This window comes from Haliaeetus leucocephalus, unplaced genomic scaffold (genome assembly GCF_000737465.1).
Source record: "Haliaeetus leucocephalus isolate CR32 unplaced genomic scaffold, Haliaeetus_leucocephalus-4.0 Scaffold195, whole genome shotgun sequence".
Taxonomy (NCBI): domain Eukaryota; kingdom Metazoa; phylum Chordata; class Aves; order Accipitriformes; family Accipitridae; genus Haliaeetus; species Haliaeetus leucocephalus.
This window is the reverse complement of record NW_010972631.1, coordinates 3344913-3363473: the sequence shown is the minus strand read 5'-3', so window position 1 is coordinate 3363473 and position 18561 is coordinate 3344913. Positions and strand designations below refer to the sequence as shown.

General features: G+C 39.2%; 1 protein-coding gene across 1 annotated transcript in view; it reads right to left on the bottom strand.

Moving 5' to 3' along the window:
* Nucleotides 1–18561, bottom strand: part of SNAP91 (synaptosomal-associated protein, 91kDa) — a 69775-nt gene that overhangs the window by 27554 nt on the left and 23660 nt on the right. Inside the window, exons 5-15 of the mRNA XM_010565740.1 lie at nt 18333–18426; nt 16994–17105; nt 15462–15568; nt 14072–14113; nt 10687–10757; nt 10266–10271; nt 9279–9306; nt 7164–7273; nt 5862–5962; nt 773–787; nt 457–627 (exon numbers count right to left, since the gene is read on the bottom strand). Coding sequence (XP_010564042.1) covers nt 457–627; nt 773–787; nt 5862–5962; nt 7164–7273; nt 9279–9306; nt 10266–10271; nt 10687–10757; nt 14072–14113; nt 15462–15568; nt 16994–17105; nt 18333–18426 — 857 coding nt within the window. The remainder of the gene's footprint in view (nt 1–456; nt 628–772; nt 788–5861; nt 5963–7163; nt 7274–9278; nt 9307–10265; nt 10272–10686; nt 10758–14071; nt 14114–15461; nt 15569–16993; nt 17106–18332; nt 18427–18561) is intronic.

The following is an 18561-nucleotide window of genomic DNA, read 5'->3' as shown; positions in this document are numbered from 1 at the left end:
TTACAGGAAAGACCCAAAAGAAACACAACACAGCTCAAGTGTGACATGTAATGAAGGGGCAGGAAGCTGCCACATCCATCCTCAACTATGAAAGCACAACTGCTTTTCCCAGAAGTTGTAGTACAGTGCATAGTTATTGAATAATGTGGAAAGAATACCTGCTCACCCCAGTGTGGACCTGAAAACTAATGTTCTGAGCTGTTCAACCATAAGGTAAGTCAGTCTTAAGTGCGTACAGTTTTCCATTTCCATATATATGCAGGGGAGGCTATTAGCTAAAAGCACAGCAAACAAAGAGGTAGTTGGACAGTTTACATTTCCTGTTCCATTTAGCATCCAACACACAGGCACCTCTGGTACAGTTGATTAAATCAGAAGCCTTATTACAATACTGAACTCAACATTGCTTCATCTACCTTATGAGCTGGTGTAGAGCACTAGAGCAACCAAACTAACCTCCAAAGAGATCCACTTCAGCAGTGGCAGCAGTAATAGCTGTAGTTGTAGCAGCAGCAGCTGAAGTAGTTGTAGTATCAGTAGTTGCAGCAGTAGTTGCACTAGGCTCTGGGGCAAATGGATCTGAAATCTGTGGCTCAGAGGTAACACCGGAAAGTGCAGCCAGATTATCTATATGCAACCATATAATGAAGATCAAACAGGAAAAGTAAGGGAAAGAGGGAGAGAGACCACAATCACTTCACTCCAGAAAGCTGGAGCTTTTAATAAGGAGTCTTAACATTCAAAAGTCTTAGAAATCAAAAATATTACTCACCCTCTCCCAAGAGGTCTAGTGATTGTCCATTAAAATGACCGCAGAATAAAGAAACAGACCAATTAGTAGAACTGCCAGATTGAAGATGTTCATTAGCCCTATGTTCATTCTCTAAGTGACATGTCTATGTTAACATAATTTCTGCACCCGATTTTCCAACATTCAAGAAGTTATTGTTACATGACAAAGCTTGTTCCGTTTAATAGCTCTATTCAAAACAGAACCAGTACGTAAGTTTCACACATTTGATAAGTTCCTTAATATCTAATCAGAAAGATGTTCAGACACTGGTAGTATTTACCACTTCTGTTTTATACAGCTGATTTTCTTTTCTTAAACTGTAACAGAGAGAACCAAGTAGTGGCCTGTAAACATTGACAGGAAGGTCTCCCACCTTTCACTACCCCAGGGTAAAGCCAAGAATCACTTCTTTAGAAGTTCAATTCACTACTATACTAATTCTCTCTTGCATTTGGCTTAGCAGTGTGAGAGTGAGACCAGCAGTAGGTAGACTTCTTTGAAGTTTATGAACAGCTAACATCCCCCAAGAACATTGAAAATTTTAAATGCAAGTTCCTGGGCCTAACAGCACACAGATTCAAGACTTTCACCAAGTAAAAGCATACATGGGAGGAGTGAGCCCCAATGAACCCCAGTGCTCACATATAAGTACAGTAAACAGGCATAGTTGAAGCTTATTTAAAATCAATGAGCTATTAGCAGAACATACTCAGATCCCAAAGTGAATCTTAAAATTATTCTGCTTAGTTGCACATATTTTCTAAACCAATGTAGTCAGAAAGCAGTCAAAATCAACATCAGAGTCATTAAAAGTAGACAGAATTTAGCTTACTGTTCTGCCAAAGGGAGCTGTTGTGATCCACCCATCAGCCCTAGAACCCTTCACAAAACTGACACTAAAGCCAGGGTACTCTAGCAGAGAGCAGCTTGCAAATACAGTGTGAAGTTACTTTAGAATACAATACATGGCATCCCTACTGCCCCAACTATATTCTGAGAGACAGACAGGCCGTGGTTCTTGTACTTAAGACAACTGGTACAACTGTTTACAGAAAAAAAAAAAAAAAAAAAAAAAAAGAGTTGAGCAGCTCGTCCTTGAAAGCTTTTCCTGCATTTGTGATAGAGGAATACTATGCATAAAGCATACTATGCAGAAACAACCACCTCTGTCAACACTTGCTATGAGGAGTATGAGTGATTGCCAGCCTAACCAGGCTGGCTCTGTTCCAACTTCGGTTCCTTAGTCAACTCTTTCTGGAAGCCAATGAAGCATCTTTAATGACAGACTTTCCTACAATTTGATGTCCTCTGAGATCAGTCAGATTGCGCCCAAAGACAGAGGAAGCTTTGCCTACACAAAAACCAACTATAAGCTATGAAAACCTGTGAAAACTAACCAGTTTGGCCTATTACATTTTTATACTGCAGTTACAATAGCCTGAGCTCAGCAACTACCTATTTACTAACCAGTAGCTCAGTGTTGCTCCTAGATTCATTGTACATGTAACAGGGTCATGGGTTCATCTGATCCACACTGAACAGTAAAGCATCTGGAGTCTGTGCTTGCTATGGGTTCAGTACGTAGAAAGCAAAATGCCTGGAGCAAGCACAGCTCAATCTTCACAAGTTTGTCTTTATTTTACAACACTTGTTAAAAAGCACCAAGAAACCACATATAGGTATTTTCGTAATTGGTTCCTTGGAAGAGCTCTACTTGAGACTGACTGCACAAGCTGAGGTAAGTCAAAGCACCATTCTGAAAGAACGTAACAGTATATTAAAAATGCAGCACTCTGGTATCTCATTACTGCACAGCAGGTAGACATCTCACAGCTAGACTTGAAATAAGCAACTGTTGACAAACTTTTACCTTCTATTAGCTTATTCTACAATGCAATTTTGTTATCCAGTTATGTTATAGATCACAATACAGTGAAATTACAATTATCCAGCATGGCAATCTATACTTACTCTTAATATGGGAAGGACTCAAACCAATGCTTTATAGTATAGTAATATTAAAGTAACAATACTAATAGCAAATCCATGTTCTAAGGCACACTGCAAGGTAGTTCAGAGCAGAAATTCAAGTCAATTTGGTTTTATATCCAAGAGCCAGACCTTGCAATGATGCAGAATTTGACCTACTGTATTTTTTGTAATACCACAGCCTAGTTTGCCTGCCAAATGCCTATCGATTCACCTTGCGGTATGCTGCAGGCAACTTATTACCCTACCTTGATCATCTCCTGTTAGCACAGAAGTGTACGTTTTCACAAGTTGTAATTCATTTGCTAGATAAGCGATGTTGTACTCAAGAATATACTAGGCATACAACGAAAATATACAGTGTACTGTATATACCACTATAGTGTACTATACTGAATATACAGTATATGCCAGAATGCATAGAATCTACACTGCCAGTGAGACTAAGAAAGCAGGGTCGTTTGTTGGTGACGTATTCCTGAGGTTCATGTGACATTTAAAGTACCAGTTAGATGCTGCGTCTTGAAGTATTTGATATTCACGTTTTCCCAGCTATTCTGAACTGCAGCAATTCTTCCAGCTTCCTACTACTACTACTACTTCTTTCTCATGAGTTCCCACATTAACTTGCTGTGGGCCAGAAGAGTTTTGCAGATGAGGAAGAAGCTCAAGTAGCAGGGTTACACATCTGTTACACGTCCTCTCAGAAGTCCTGGGTGGAAGGAAGGTCCAGCCTCCTGCTCAGAACAAGATTACGCCCAACACCAGACCAGAGCAGTCATGGCTTTGTCTAGTCAGGTCCTGAAAAATCTCCAGGAATGGAGAGTTCACTAACTCACATGGGGGATCTGCTCCAATACTGCCCTAACCTCCAGGTGAAATAAGTTTTTTCCTCATATCCAATCAACCTCTGAAGCTGCAACCTGTTGTTATTACTCTACACTATAATCAACTATAATTTCCAAGAAAATTTTGGCTCTGCTCTGTAACTCCCCTTCAGGTAGTTCCAGGCCACTACTAAGAGTCCCCTTTAGCCTCCTCTTTGCCAGATGACAGAGGCCCAGCTCCCTCAATTTCTCTCCAAAGAGATGTGGAGTCCTGATCCAGAGATCATTGGAGTCCTGGTAGTCCTCTGCCAACCCCCTCTCCCTTAAACAGGGAAGCCCAGAACTGGATGCAGTATTCCCAATGTGGCCTCACCTGCGTTAATTAGAAGGCTCTATACTACCTATGAGATCGTACAATTTATAATGACTACTGGCTTCATCCTGCAAATTTAGTTTAAATAAGTAAATAGAAAAACAACCCTTAACACAGGCTCAAAGTTTTTCTCATTACTAGATGAAACATTAATGGAAACTTCAGTATTTTCACAACAAAGCCATTCCAGTTCTCAATCTATGCATGTCTGACATGGTGTTTTGTGATTATGTAAGAGAGTTTAAAAAAAAAAAAAAAGAAAAAAAAAAAAGGCAAGATTCCAGTGCAGTAAGAGGTCATTATACCTGGACTCCCACCAGCAGTAAAGCACACAAACCTGAAGCTTACTAAGTTACCAAAATGCTATTCTGAAAGATAAGGCTGAAGTATATTTGATGAGGTTAGAGGTAATCCTGGCCAAAGGAAAAAAATTAGCTGTCCTTTTCCATTGTGGAGTAAGAGAACAGGTGCATTACTGGTAAATTTTAAAGTTTTCAGTAATTCAGAAGAATAAAAACACCTAAGTTCCAAACTACAGGTGCTTTGTCCAAAAGAGCAAAGAAAAGGCCAAGTAAATCAGCTTTAAATTGCAATGCAAATCAGTATTTTACAATATTAATGGCTCTTTACTCTGCATAAATGAGCAACTGCTTAAAAAAGTCAGCTAAGAGGCCTGAGCTCTTTCGAACATCTCAAAAGCTTGAGTTCCAGTACTTGGTAATGACAAAGCAAGACAAATAGGATGCAATCAAAAATTGCAGAATAATTAGTCCCAGGCATCCTAGAATAGATGACTCTAGTCTTGCTTTCTGGGTAAGATTACGTTTCAGTTAATAAAATTGACACTTCTGAAAAAAAAATAATACTCATTTCAACAGATTAAATAGGAAGATGCAAATCATGGTCTACATGACAGCCATCGTGATCCTCTCATAATGAAGTGGCTGAGATACAATGTCATCTTTAACAAACTAAAGCTAAGACAGAAACAGGGAATGCAGAAGCCAGTAGTACCCAGTGTTAGCATTCACAGCAGAATCAGCATGACTCAGTGTAGCATTCCTGCCGTGAGAGGGCTGATGAGTTCATTAAGCTGCCACACAAGATCTCCTAAGATTACACCACAGTGGGTTTACAGCTATGTAAGTTAAATCACATTTACTGGCCTAATTCCTTGTCTTCACAGGACAGGAGTGAGCATTGCCTACATTTATCGCAGTCCTCTTCACATCACCAGCTGCTAGCGCTGCCTGGAACAGGCTCAGCTCACCACCCAGCTCAAATTTCAGAGAGCTGGTTAGGTATTCCTATTTGAAAGCAGTTAGCCCTCTACTTCTATTTTCATATTATTATTCTAAGCAGACAAGGAAGATTTTAATAAAATATGTTAAGAGTTGGCAGAGGTAATCACACTTGCAGCAGAACTAATTCACCACCATTGGCTTCAGATGCATTTTCGTTGTAAAAGATATTTTTGATCCTCCCCCTACTGATCTGTGAGCTTTGCTTTATGAACAGAAGAGTTGATTTCTGCCCTCCCCTTGCCAATAAGCACACGAGCAGTTTTCGTTCTTCTGTTTTAAAGGGCCTACCCTACCTGTTCACCTTCAGCCATCCCCCTCCTGCTCACTTTTAGTCACCTATTCCTGGCTCCCCCCAGCTTTGCAGTCAGGCCCTTATAAGCAGCTTATACTATTATGCATATGCCTGGAAAAAGGAGTAGCCTGTGCTGCGAAGGGATGCCTGACTGTCAGGTCAGCAGAAGCCTGGAAGTGAGCTGGGAACATCCTGTGCTAGCAGAGAAAGAGCCAGGTTTCAGTTCAGCCAGGCAAGACGACAGAGGCTGCAAGAAAAGATGCTGACAGTGAGGTTTCGCTACCTCCCCATGAAGTGGCTCCGGCAGGGGCGGCTGGAGCCGCCTGCCCAGCAGCAGCAAAATCCGGCTGAAGATCCAGAAGATCGCTGGATGGTTTGGAAGAGCTGCCAAGGAAAGGAAGAGAGATATTGAATACTGGAGGAATTTGCCCATTTCAATCAAGTTTTAAAAAAAAAAAAAAAAAAGGAAAAAAAAAGTCATGACTGGATTGTAGGAATTACTCTTAGTTTGGATGACTGATGAAACGATTGAGAGACAGATTTTTTTCAGGCCTTAGGACTAGAGCAGTGGCCATAAACACCTCTACTGCAGTAGGTGCCAAGATTACAGTACACCCCAAGACTGGACCTTAACTTACTTCCATTACTTGATAATGACATTGTAACAGATCCATGAGACTTTTACAGTCCTAAAAAACCCAAACAAACAAACAAACAAAAAAACAAACAAAAAACCCTCAAACCAAAACCGAAAATCTCAGGTGGTCCCTAAGAACAGAGCAAATAACTGCTGTGACTGAAAACAGCTCTATTCTACTTCAATATTTCACTGTGCCATGTCAGAAAGCAAAATAACCACATTTCCAGGCAATAAATAGGCATTAGGTAGATGACAGTTGGTAAAACTTCTGTGGCTTAAGCCAGCCAGATACTTGCTTAGGAAACAAGGTCTTGTTCATTTAGAACATTTAAATAATAAACAATAGAAGCTCCTTCTTCAGTGAAATACTTCATCTGACATTTAACTAAAGTTAGTCACGTCTTCAGACTTTTGGTTCAAGCTGAGAGCTTTTACATGTCTAGAGTTCTTTCATTTCTGCTCATTACAATGAGCAACAGCAGTTTGTTCTGGTTTTGACTTGAAAGCAAGGTTTAGATTTTCTCATTGGTCAAATGTTTATTTTTTATTTTAACCTCCAGAAGTTCATTATTTTTGTGCTTCATTAGCTGATCTGAACAGCAAGAAAAAGGAATCTTAATTCAGCAGTTTTAGAAACAGAATGCTGAAGGTCAGCAAAGACTACTTTGGATTTGCACATTACTTCAGTCTATTCAATTAAAAGTGTATGTTGGGAATGGTACAACATCACTACTACACCGAAAGCAAATCAGAGTAGGCACAATTTATTTATTTTTTTTTATTAGAGCTCATTTGTGATCTATACTGGTAGAATAATGTAGCCCATTCAATACTGATGTATACTACCTGTAAAATAAGCAAAATCCTGCAGGCAAGCCTCCCATTACAAGTATGACTTTGGCATCTACATCAAGCTCAGTAGCTCAAATATGCTTTTTAACTTACCTGACTGGAGCAGCTGTAGATGAAGTTGCAAAAAGATCAACTGGAGGAGATGTATCAATAGTTTTTGCTGGAGTAGAACTAGGAGATGTAACAGTTGTGGCTGGAGAAGACTGGAGAAATATTTTAAATATACAAATTCAATATACCAGCATTTCTCCGCATACAACTCATGCACAGATTCACATACTTTAAAAACCCAATTTTGACATCAGGTCTTCTTATCATGAGCTGTTCCCCACTTTGAAAGAATTTAGAGAAGACTAGGCTAAGTTTGCAGAGGGTGGTAGAGTTGAGAAACTCTAAGGTGACTCCACCTCGCAATGCCTGGCTCAAGAGGAGATGCCTCTTGCACGCATTCAGAGCACCTGCAGACACCGGCAGCCAGTCTCGTATGAGCTGTAGTCCCTTGGGTTCGAGACTCACCCAACACCTAGGCAACTAACTCAGAGACTTGTGACCTGGAGTTACCTTACCTGCCTTTTAAAATCCCAATTAGGGTAACTAACAGTTCCTATGTGTCAAAGGATTCTCAGCAAGTTCCAAGAAAATAGCTTGCTCCCCAGCAAACTCTCAGTTTTAAGACCACCCTGAAGATGGGAGGAACAAAGTACTTTTGTAGGTTTGTTTCTACATGTGTCAGACCCTTCATTTCATCCAGAGTGAAATATCCATTCATCCACAACAGCACCATAGTACTCTAACCACAGAAATGATAGGAGAAAAGAAATCGTTAGAAACTAAGCTAAAAGTGTGTCTGTAAACCTTCAGACTGAAGAGAGTTTAAAGAGCTATCAACAGTGCTAACGGTTAAGTCCTTGCGAAGATATAAAAGACAGCTCAGTCTTTGCTTCATTAGCTCCTCCAATTCTGGTTAAGATACTTTAAGTACAGCAAGGACAGACGCCCAGGAGAGGATATTGCAACTCTTCTGTGCGCTTGAAGACTCAAGTTATCTTGAGGAATGTCAATTTAATTCTAAAAGGTACTATGAGCTTTGTTACAGCATCTCACATGCTAAAGAGATCCTTTTTCTAACAAACGAAAACAAGTACTATGTTTAGTACTGTTTGCCGTTCTGACCACTTCCAAGAAAGAATGGCAAATCTGAAGTGATTCTCTTCTGAGTTCTGTTACTGCCGTCCCATCGTCACAACTCTAGCAGGAGATGGATATAAGCTTTCCAGACCCTCCTCAAGACTTTACTAAGGTTTGAGACTAGAGTGGTCCAAATTCTTCATGTAAATCATGGAAGATGAGGTTACTTAAAGTTGTAAGAACACTTTCTGAGCCATCATGTAGTTCTCACCAACTGCTACGTATTGAACAAGAGAGTCTTTTGGTTGTGTTTTGTGGGGGTTTTTTTAAGGGCTTTTTGGAGGGAAATTTAAGAGCTTTCACTAGAATCAATCATTGAACTGCCTCCCTCAGATTCTGAAGTTTTCATCGAGTTTTTCCTGCACAACACCCGTTACTAGACACAGAACTATGGCACCTGGCAATGCTTCAGGGATACCAGGAACTGCTGTTACTAACACCATAAAGCTCATTAGTTTATCTGACACTCAAACCAAGACAGTTTCACTGGCAACTCTTGCTTTAAATTAAGGTGAGCAGTCTCTCTAATAAAGGTCAATTCTGAAACTAGGTATATCAGATGAAAGTTTTCTTCCTGGCTTTTCACATGAACACAGTTTTAAAAGAGTCAGAACTTCCTCCTAAAAAGCTGCAAATGGAGTGACAAATTTAGAGGAGGAACAGTATGGAGTAAGTTTCTCACTGACATGAGGATTAAGAAAAAGAGAAAAAAAAAAGTTGAGATAAAGGTATGTGTATCTTTTATGCTTTCACAAAGCGCAACCATCAGATTCTGGCAAAGCTGCTTAGCATCCTGCACTGGTATAACCACTATAGCCCTTTGGATCAGTGAAGCACTTTTTTGGGGCCATTATATACAAGGCCATTAAAAGATGTAATTTTGTCACTTAGGTAGGGCCTAGGTGGCAAAGTCTAAAAAGCAGATTAGGAGATGGAAATTTAACTCTTTATGCACTTAAGATGTTCTAAAGCATATCACCTGAACAAGAATTAACTAGTTCAGCAATTGGCAGTATTTACCTTGCTCAGAGGAGAAGGAGCCCCAGATCTAGAAAAAAAAGGGGGGTTTCAGATAAGTACACTTTTGGAAACTATGTTTCTGGTCATCAAAACTCCTGCAAAAAGACCAAAAACTAAGCATGACAGCTTTCTGAAGATCTCTACAATCACATGCCCTCCCCATTTCTCAAACTTTCACATGCCCCTTTAGACAAGGAATGCAAATTTTTACTTCAAATCTTAAATGAATCTTTTAAGCTAATTGGTACCCCAAGATTATTCTGCCTTTTAAATCAGCTCTACTAAATGGAGAAAAGGCAGAGATGCATGCATATATCTTGCTTTTGGGCCTACAGGAGCCAGTAGGAAAGAGTTACCGGGGCAAGATGTCACCATATTATAAAGTCATGCACTAGCAGCAGAATAACACCAATATGGAAGCAGTTATCTAACATAAGTCTTCTGAGGATGTGTCAGCAAATTTTCAAAGTCTACTGTTCTTTTAAAGAAAGTCAGAGTTACTTTAAAATAATGATATTTAAAAGCATGGAAACAGTTGGTTGGAAAGTCCAAGCTGAAAGTTTTCCCACATGCAAGAAAAATCACACTGAAACTAACCGGCAGAGCCTTAATCTTAGGTTAAAACGTACGTCAGTACATTTGTTTACTTTCATCATTATGAGGTATGAAAATACTGCTACATATTTTTAGAGCTGCTTTGATCTTAGAGATGAAAGGAGGAGTTGAACTTAAACCTGCACCAGTATTGAACTAGCATCCATCCTATAGGCTACTTGAATTGGATGAGTCCTAGGAGCTGTAGACCTGATTAAAAGATCTGGAGCTATGACAGAAATGACCAAAAATAACTCAATGACTATATACAAAAGCAAGCAACAGTTTAGGTACAATTTCAAGACGACATCTATTTCTAACTGTTCAAGCCATCTTAAAAAAAAAAACATAACCATGCCTGCATGCAAGTGATATGTAAACATATGCACTTACCCTTCGCTAAATTGCAAGGAAAGCAACAGTAAAAGAGAAAACACAGGTTTAGCTTAATCCTTCCTAGACTTAGCCATGACAAGTATCTAGTAAGAAGATGCAAAGCCATTAGAAAACAAATTTTGATGATAAAAGCCTCAGCAGCAGGGAAAAACAGTTCCTTCTAGGAGTTTTCCACAGTTAATTTTACTTCATTTTGGAAAGTGTCTTGTTGTTCAGTATGTTGTTTCCCTCCACCCCCCAATAAGAAAAAAAAGTTGCCATTAAGACAACTTTGTAAGGGAAAGGAAAAGCCTAGTCTTACCACAGTTTATTGTACAACTAAGTGACAAAAGGAGGTTGGGGGAGGCAAACCTGAACATCAGCTAGTCTCACATTGTTACTATTATGCCCTGATACATGGTACAACATATATACCTACTTGTTGCCAGGTTTTTTTCCTTCCAGTGAGTTTAGATGTTGCTCAAGGGTCTCCATGAGACTGCTAGGAGCCTTGAAAGCAAAGAGAAAGACACATTTCTAAACACATTGCATTGACCTAAGGATGCTTTGAAATCCAGCACTGATTTCCCTGAAATCCAGCATGTGTATGCTCATGCTGCTATTTTATTTAACACCACTGTGAAAATAGTGGATTTCCATGCTAGAAGTATTCAGATGAAGACAGCTTTAGAAAGATAATACTGTGTCCACATCTGCAGAGAGAAAACTTTTACCTCTACTAAATAGCGCCTGAAGCCTAAATCCAGGCTGTGCTGCTCATCATGCTTTGAGTCAGTATTAAACATTGACAACAGCACAGGCATCCACAGGGATAATTTTAAGAGTAATAAGTTCAAGGTCATTTTTCAGTTTTGCTTTTAGCCAGACCTCCAACACCTCTTTCATGACCAGGGGCTTAGATAATATTTGCAGTCCAAATAAAAAAAATTAAAAGTCCTTTCTAATGCCCCCAAAAGCAGCTACCTTTGGTTCAAGACTCCCAACACCACAAAACCTTGTAGCTGTTTCTTCTCCAAATGGTAGCCAGGCACAGGTTACTGAGCCCAGCAGCTAACTCAAAATTTGGAAAGATTACTATTTTAGACATCTGCAAAAACTAAGCTTTTTCAAGGCTCCCTGATCTTAGGTTTTATTTGAAGCAACCTTTTTGTGGTCAGACGATACCCCCAGGCATGCATTTGCTGTGACAATGGTAGGTAGGAAAAGTAGTCATAAATGCAAACGACAGTGTGCTTAGCTACTCCAGTATAAAAATAGAGCCCAGGTAAGTAGATTCCTATGAGAAAACCCTTGAGAGATACAGTAGGATATAATAGTCAAGGATTTCATCAGGGTTACCAGTTCATCAATGGTACGGTCTCTAAACGGGAAATTCTCTTTATCAGTCTTTCAAATCAACCACAATTCCTGACAGCAATACCTATGGTGTTTTTCATAAATAGTGTCTTTAATTTCAGGATACACATATGCATCAAAAAAGTCAGTTTACAATGCTTGAAAATGGACTACCTACTGCTTCTGCATACAGTATGCTGAAAACCATCTGGCTGGCTAAATCAGAAGTTTCAGAATGCTTAGTACCTGCTAGTACCAATGCACAGCTAAGTGTACTTATAGTGTCTGCATATTAATTTTGGCATTAAAACTGAGCAGTAAGGTAACTTAACACATGCAGAAATTTAAACTGCTCAAAAAATCCTTAAATGATGGCTTAAGTATGTCGCATGTACATACGCAATGCAGAAACATTTTAACTACTGCTGCTTTTATAAGCATATTTATTCATTTTCAACTAATTTGAGCACAGAAACGAATTTGATTAAACACAAGTGACTTAGTTACAAGAATTCTCCAGCAGCAACAAAAAGATGAGTAAAGGCTCACTTTTGGAAAAAAAACCCAAAAAACCAAAAAACAAACCACATTTATTTCCTGTTACTTTTACACACTTTAAATAGCTTTCCAGTACATTATTCACAGGTTTCTTAAAAGCCAACAAGGTAATACAAAACTCATCTATCAAACAGAATTCACAGAGAAAGCTTCAAAAAGTTTCTATCCAGATGCAACGATTTGGAAATTAAATACTGTCTGGTATCCAATTTGCAACACCGAACATTGCTTAATTTCTTCTAGATACTGCTTCAACATTAGACTAATCTATCAGTCAGCATCGTGGTGGAACCTTTGATATGGCTTCCCCACTAGCTATTTGGAGCAAAACTGCCATACTTCAAGAATTGCTAATAAATAAAAATAAGCCAAGCTCTTCAGCTGCCAAGATGCCTCCTCAGCCTCCAAAACCTTGTGGCCAAACTAGAAAGTCCAAAGATGACAGCTATCAACTTGTATTTCAGTACTGTGACCACCTGTTTGTATTTACAGAGTATGTACACACATCAAGTGTCAACACAGCCAACTTCTTGTGGAATACTGGTGACTATTGCCATGGCTTGCTTTAGAAATTTAGGTATACTATTGATATTATATACAATTATATATTACCTATTAGCTGAAATTCAGTTTTATTATTCACCTTTTATTTATTTCTCACTGAAATACACTGCTTAGGTCTTATACATAATCTACAGCACGTTGCAGATGAGCTTTAGCAAGTGAGTCCCAAGCAGCCTTTGGGAGAACACAGCCATGAGGGACTACCTGAGAAGAGCACTGAAGTGGTCAGGCAGTTGGACTAGATGATCACTGTAGATCCCTGCCTTCCCAAGGAACTATTCTATTATATTCTAAAGCGTTGGTTCATGAGGCAGCACTCCGGTAGCAGAACAGGGCTTGTGCAGTCCCAGCAGGCAGCCTTTCCAGCAGGCTGACACAACACAAGCAGAAGCAGATAAGACTCACAGGAATTTATACAGCATATTTCATTAACTGAGTTTAAGGTGAGTTCTTCTAGTTGAAGGACTTAGTTCATGACTGACTGGACCGTGTTAAAAAAGAGCTCCTGAGGTATAGAGTTAGGTTAACATACTACTTCAGCTATTTCAGAATTAGGTTCGGTATTCCACATGCTGCTAGAAGTCTAAGTTTTCCTCTGCTAAAAGAGTGGCCAGACTTCATAGCCCCATAGCATCTGAAACCCATAAAGATTAAAACTCTCCACTTTCATATTGTATCTCACTTTCAGACTTTAACTGGCTTTTTAACCAAGAGAACCACTATTTTGATGCTGATATAAACCAGCCTTTCAAGAGGCTTTCAATAACTACACATTCATAGGTTATGAATGCATAGGATTTACAACTGTGAAGCAGTTTGGGCTGCTCTTCTGTTCCAATTTTACTGGCATCAAAACTGCCACGAGTGAACTCTTCAGCACGGATCTCTTCCTCCAAGTAAATATCCTTTCCACATTAAGCACAAAGCCAGGCACCCAGGCCAATTTGCAAGTGATATTGAAAGTGGACCAGCACAACAGAATTTAAGCAGCTACAGCATAAGTGAATTTTGATGTTAAAAAGTTTTCATGCATACTGACAGAGGAGTTCAGCAATCAAATCACAACTGCATTTAAACTTCAAGTCCACGGCACTACTGCTAGTGCTGCTCTGAAAGAGCAGAACAGCCTACCCTTCAACTACAGGTCAGAAGTCATCATGAAAGATGTTGTTTTAGTTATATCAGTCTTCAAAACTAGCTTTGGGCAGTTCTTATTTGCAAGTTGGGAGGGCTTTAAAACATTCAGTGGTGTGACTGCCTACCAACATTTACATTCCTGGTGTGCTTCCTAATTCCATAATTCTTAGTTATTACACAGATCCAAAAAGACTACAAGAGAAGCTTACCTGTGTAAGATCAGGAATATCACCTTTGTCAATTCCAACTTGCTGTGGATATAAAAGAGGTAAAGCATAAGTGCATTATTCCACTGCACCAGGCACTAATTTTGACTAGAACTGTGGTATACTCTTCAACATATAATGTGCTTCATCTTTAGAAAAAGAGCACAAAGGTAGCAAGTCCAGATGCCCATCTTTCCATTAGCTACCTTCAACAACCTGCAGTAGTCTTTTTTTTTTTTTTAATTAAATATCCATTAAAAAAAAAAACCAAACAAAAAACCAACGGGATTTACATTCCACCCAGGTAAACTTCATATTGCAGGTCAGGTGGGGCTTTTTGGTCATACACTGTTGTCTCAGAGAGTAGCATTAGTGAACTGCCAAACACATATTATACAGATACATGACTATCCTAATGAAGTTCTCTGAAATTCAGCCAGTGAGCAAATCCTAGAAGACATCACTTAAAAAAAGCTAAAGCTCAAGTCACTTTTTTGTTCCACCCTTCTCTCCTAGCATTTCAAATACAGCAAGATGAGGTCTGAGTCTGCAATCTTCTATTAGTTGTCCTGTTGCTTTGCTATGGCTCTTCAGAGTGCCTGTTGGTTTAGCTTTTGCAGAAGAACAAGCTCCACTGCACCTAGTAATCCTGAGGTATAGTCACTATAATCCCTGTCCTGCAAAGCTGACCTATAGGTGTCTATAAAGTACTTCACTCCCTCAAGCTCAACATTCATATCAGACATCATGTGCCATTCAGCAGTCTAGCAGAGTCCTTCATAAGTGAATTAGCAAAGAAACAAACTTTTTATTCAGCTCATTACTGCCATCCATTATAATAAAGCATAAAACATGGAAAATGTGCATCTTGTGCCAAGAAACCATCTACCACAAATGAAGGCCCAGCAAAAGAGTTAACTAACCATGTATTATTTGTATTATCCACATAAGAGGATGATAACAAGGATCAAAACCAGGAAAATCTCACATCCCAGTTAACTTGCAGTTGGCTGCAAACACTTACAAAGCAGACTTACAAAATCATTGTGCTTGTATTCCTAATTGCTGTATCTTCCTCTAATGTTCAAACCTGTCCTAGAGGCATGCATTTATTACAGCATTTCCAAGAAATATAGATACGGTTGAAGTCATGTCATCTGTTAAGTTACCAGGAAAGTTGAGGCTGGCTGCACAGTAGAGATGTGGAAGTCCTAGGCAGGGCTTAACTACTTCAAGAAGAGCTGAACAAGCAGATCCAGGAATTTCTATACTGCCTCACATTTATACATAGTGAGTCAGATGCTTAACAAGTGCAATTAATATTTTTATATCGGTGCTAAAAAATTCACAAAATACTTAAGTGCCAGACTCCAGATGACTAGAAGTCACTTACCTCCGCAACTTTAAGAAACTCTGATACTCTGGTCATTCGAGTAAGAAATCGTTTGTAGATTTCAAGAGCATCTTTACATTGTCCCTTTTTCATTTCAAAAAATTTCTCTAGAGAAATAATTTGGCAAGTTTCAGTTAAGATGTCTTACATTAGGTCTGCATTCATCAGAAACTCTAGTTTTCAGGAAAATCACATTTCAAGAGTATTGCACTCTATTAACATTTTTCTACTTAGACACTAATCTAGTGGCGTTCCTAGTCCTTAGTAGAATTTAGAAGTTGGGCTTGCTGAGCTGCTAAAGAGTTATATACACCAGAAAATTGCACCCCAACCAGCCATAGCATTGTGTGTGATAGGAACCAGGTTTTTAAAGATAAAAAGAAAGCAGGTGAAGTAGCTACCAAACTTCAAAGTAATTAAGGATACTTAAACGTATATTAATATATGTCCTCTCCCAAGTTGTCTTCTCTCCAAAGAAGAGTACTTTTTCCACTTGAATAGCTCTCTAAAGTTGGTTCACGTCCATTAGCAAGCACTACTGCCACATATTTCAACCTGAACTTACACTTTAAGTAGAAGTAGACAGTGAAATTTCCATCCAATTGTTATGCCCAACACATTTGTATCTGCTGCCTAAGCTTCCCATGCCTATAATTTCAGTCAAAACACCTTGGACTTACTTTTATGAAACCGCCAGAAAGCGTTGCAACATGGGTACAAAAAAATTGTCTGAGCTCTACAGCTCAGGATCATCTTTTTACCTGTTCAGTGTCTGTAACCTCTGTTTCTTCCTGTTCTAGTTGCAGCCAGAGTTTTAGGTCAGTCGTACTGGCCAAGCACTCTCAGTTTTTAGCTGTCTCTATAGATCAGCTGAAGTGCCCACAAGTTTTAATAGTTGAAGCTCATTTTGTAGAGGGTCAGTTACGTTTCCCGCAATTTATGGCAACTCCTCGTTTTAGACTTCATAACAAAGCCTTTTGCAGGGACAGCTTAGGGTGTGTTATGCTGGTGATCACACCAAGCTGTCTGAGCTTCAGAACATGCTCACAGCCTCCTATAGACTTTGTAGGCTGATAGTAGGAAGGGTTCTGGAGGGGATCCAGCTTTGGCAGTCACGCTTTCAGACAGATCAGGAATGTTATTCAGGAGTATATTATTTCATATAAGGCTACCACATAGGATATATAACAGAAGAATCTGGGCATCTTAAAAATGCAATCAAAGAGCAAAAGTTGCTTTGCTAACCTTGCAGGACATATTATGCAAGCTCACACAGCACTGTACACTTCTTTAAGCACAGAGATGCTCAGTGTCTTTATGTAGACATCTGTACAACTTTAAGGGCATATGACAATCCAGCCTCAGATGAACACTAATGTAAGAGGTCATGGCTTTAAGTTTTCTCTCACTTCAGAATAGAACAGTCAAGAAAAATGTAGTTTTAATGAAGGTTAAATAAAAAACTGAAGTGGATCTGAAACTCGTTTTTCACTCACTCATGGTATGTGAGATATAGACACCAGGTTACTTACCTAGTAAGTTAATAACCCCATCATTGTAGCAAGCAAAAAGTTTGATAAGATCTTTAAATAGAAGCATGAATGCAGCATTTATGACACCATTTGTCAGTTCATTTGGATGAACCTACAAATAAAATACCAGTTATTTACAACAGATGTTTTGAATGCAATCAGAAGTTTCAGCTTGCACCAGGTATCTGATGCTGTTATAGATAGAATCAAGCACTGAATACAAGCTTTCACACAAAGAAACCAAACAAAGGTTTCTGTTAGCAGATCAAGGATTGCTTTCTTCACCACTCCAAAGCAATCCACTACAGCAGAGGAATATCCTCATCAACAGTAAACATCTTAGTCTTGACTCCTTCACCTATCACAAAGAGGAGGAAGGCAGAGATGCTATTAACAAAGCTTTAATGAAACTGGACAAAAGATGTCAGTTCACAGCAGAGTTTGACAAAACCTCAGCAGTCTACTAGATAATACAGTGGGGTTAATGATGTCAAAACCCTTCCAGTTCTCACGTTAACTTGGGCAGAAAATAAGTTCTCGTTTATTAAAAGTTCTTTCTTTTAATAAAAAAACCTCCTCTTCTGAGACCACATTTCCTATGCCATTTATGGAATGAAAAACACATTAGCGAGACATGTACTTCTAAGGCTTTCCTCTGAAAGTCGTAGTGGGCCCTGCCTTCCACCTGAAAGCATGTCCTTCTGCCCACCAAGAACAGAAGAACTTCAAGACTGATTCCTTCAAAGACCTCTTTGCAATGTACCTCCTACAACAATTGACTCCTGTTTTTATCCTTAAGGCAGATAAACAATCCCACCAACATTCAAAACATTATAAATATATTGTAGACTCTTATTTCTATGAACAGTCTAGATTAAAGTTTAGCCAATTCAGTTTACAGCTGAAAACCAGATGAAGATTTTGAGGAAGCCAAACAACATACATGTAGTATTTTAATGGCTTTTTCCCTCCCTGCAAAAGTCGGTTGCCAAGAGACAGAAAAAAGATTCTTCAGTCTCCTTGTTTTGTCCATTTCTTCCCCTCACTGATGCAGGAGATGAAACTCCAAACTCTGCACCAGCATTCCTCAATGCCCCGCATTTCCCATGCTGTTCCTCCACCCTGTCCACAAAAATAAGTGCAATCTGCACATTTCATACATATAGGAAAGGGCCATCCTTCACCACACTACCTCAGTGGGACACTGAAAAGGGGACTTTTTGGCCCACATGATGGGATGATCAGGAAAGCATTACCTACAAGGTGAAACGTGTTCATTACACCACAGCATTTATAAGTCACTGCCCAGCATTAATGCTGGGTCAGCTACAATACATACATCGAATTCAAGTAGTGCATCAATTTGTTCCTGTAATATTGGCATACTCTTCAGCAGCTTTTCAGGAGCCATTGTTCTCATTACACCGTCAGCTCTGCAAGAGGGAATACAGATTAGACGCCATGGCATTTCCTCTCTCCCTTCCCCCAAACTGATTTGTTGTCTAAATTTAAGCTTAAAGCAGCTATAATCCATTTCAAATGTTTGAAGCACTGTTTGATTCTCCTGC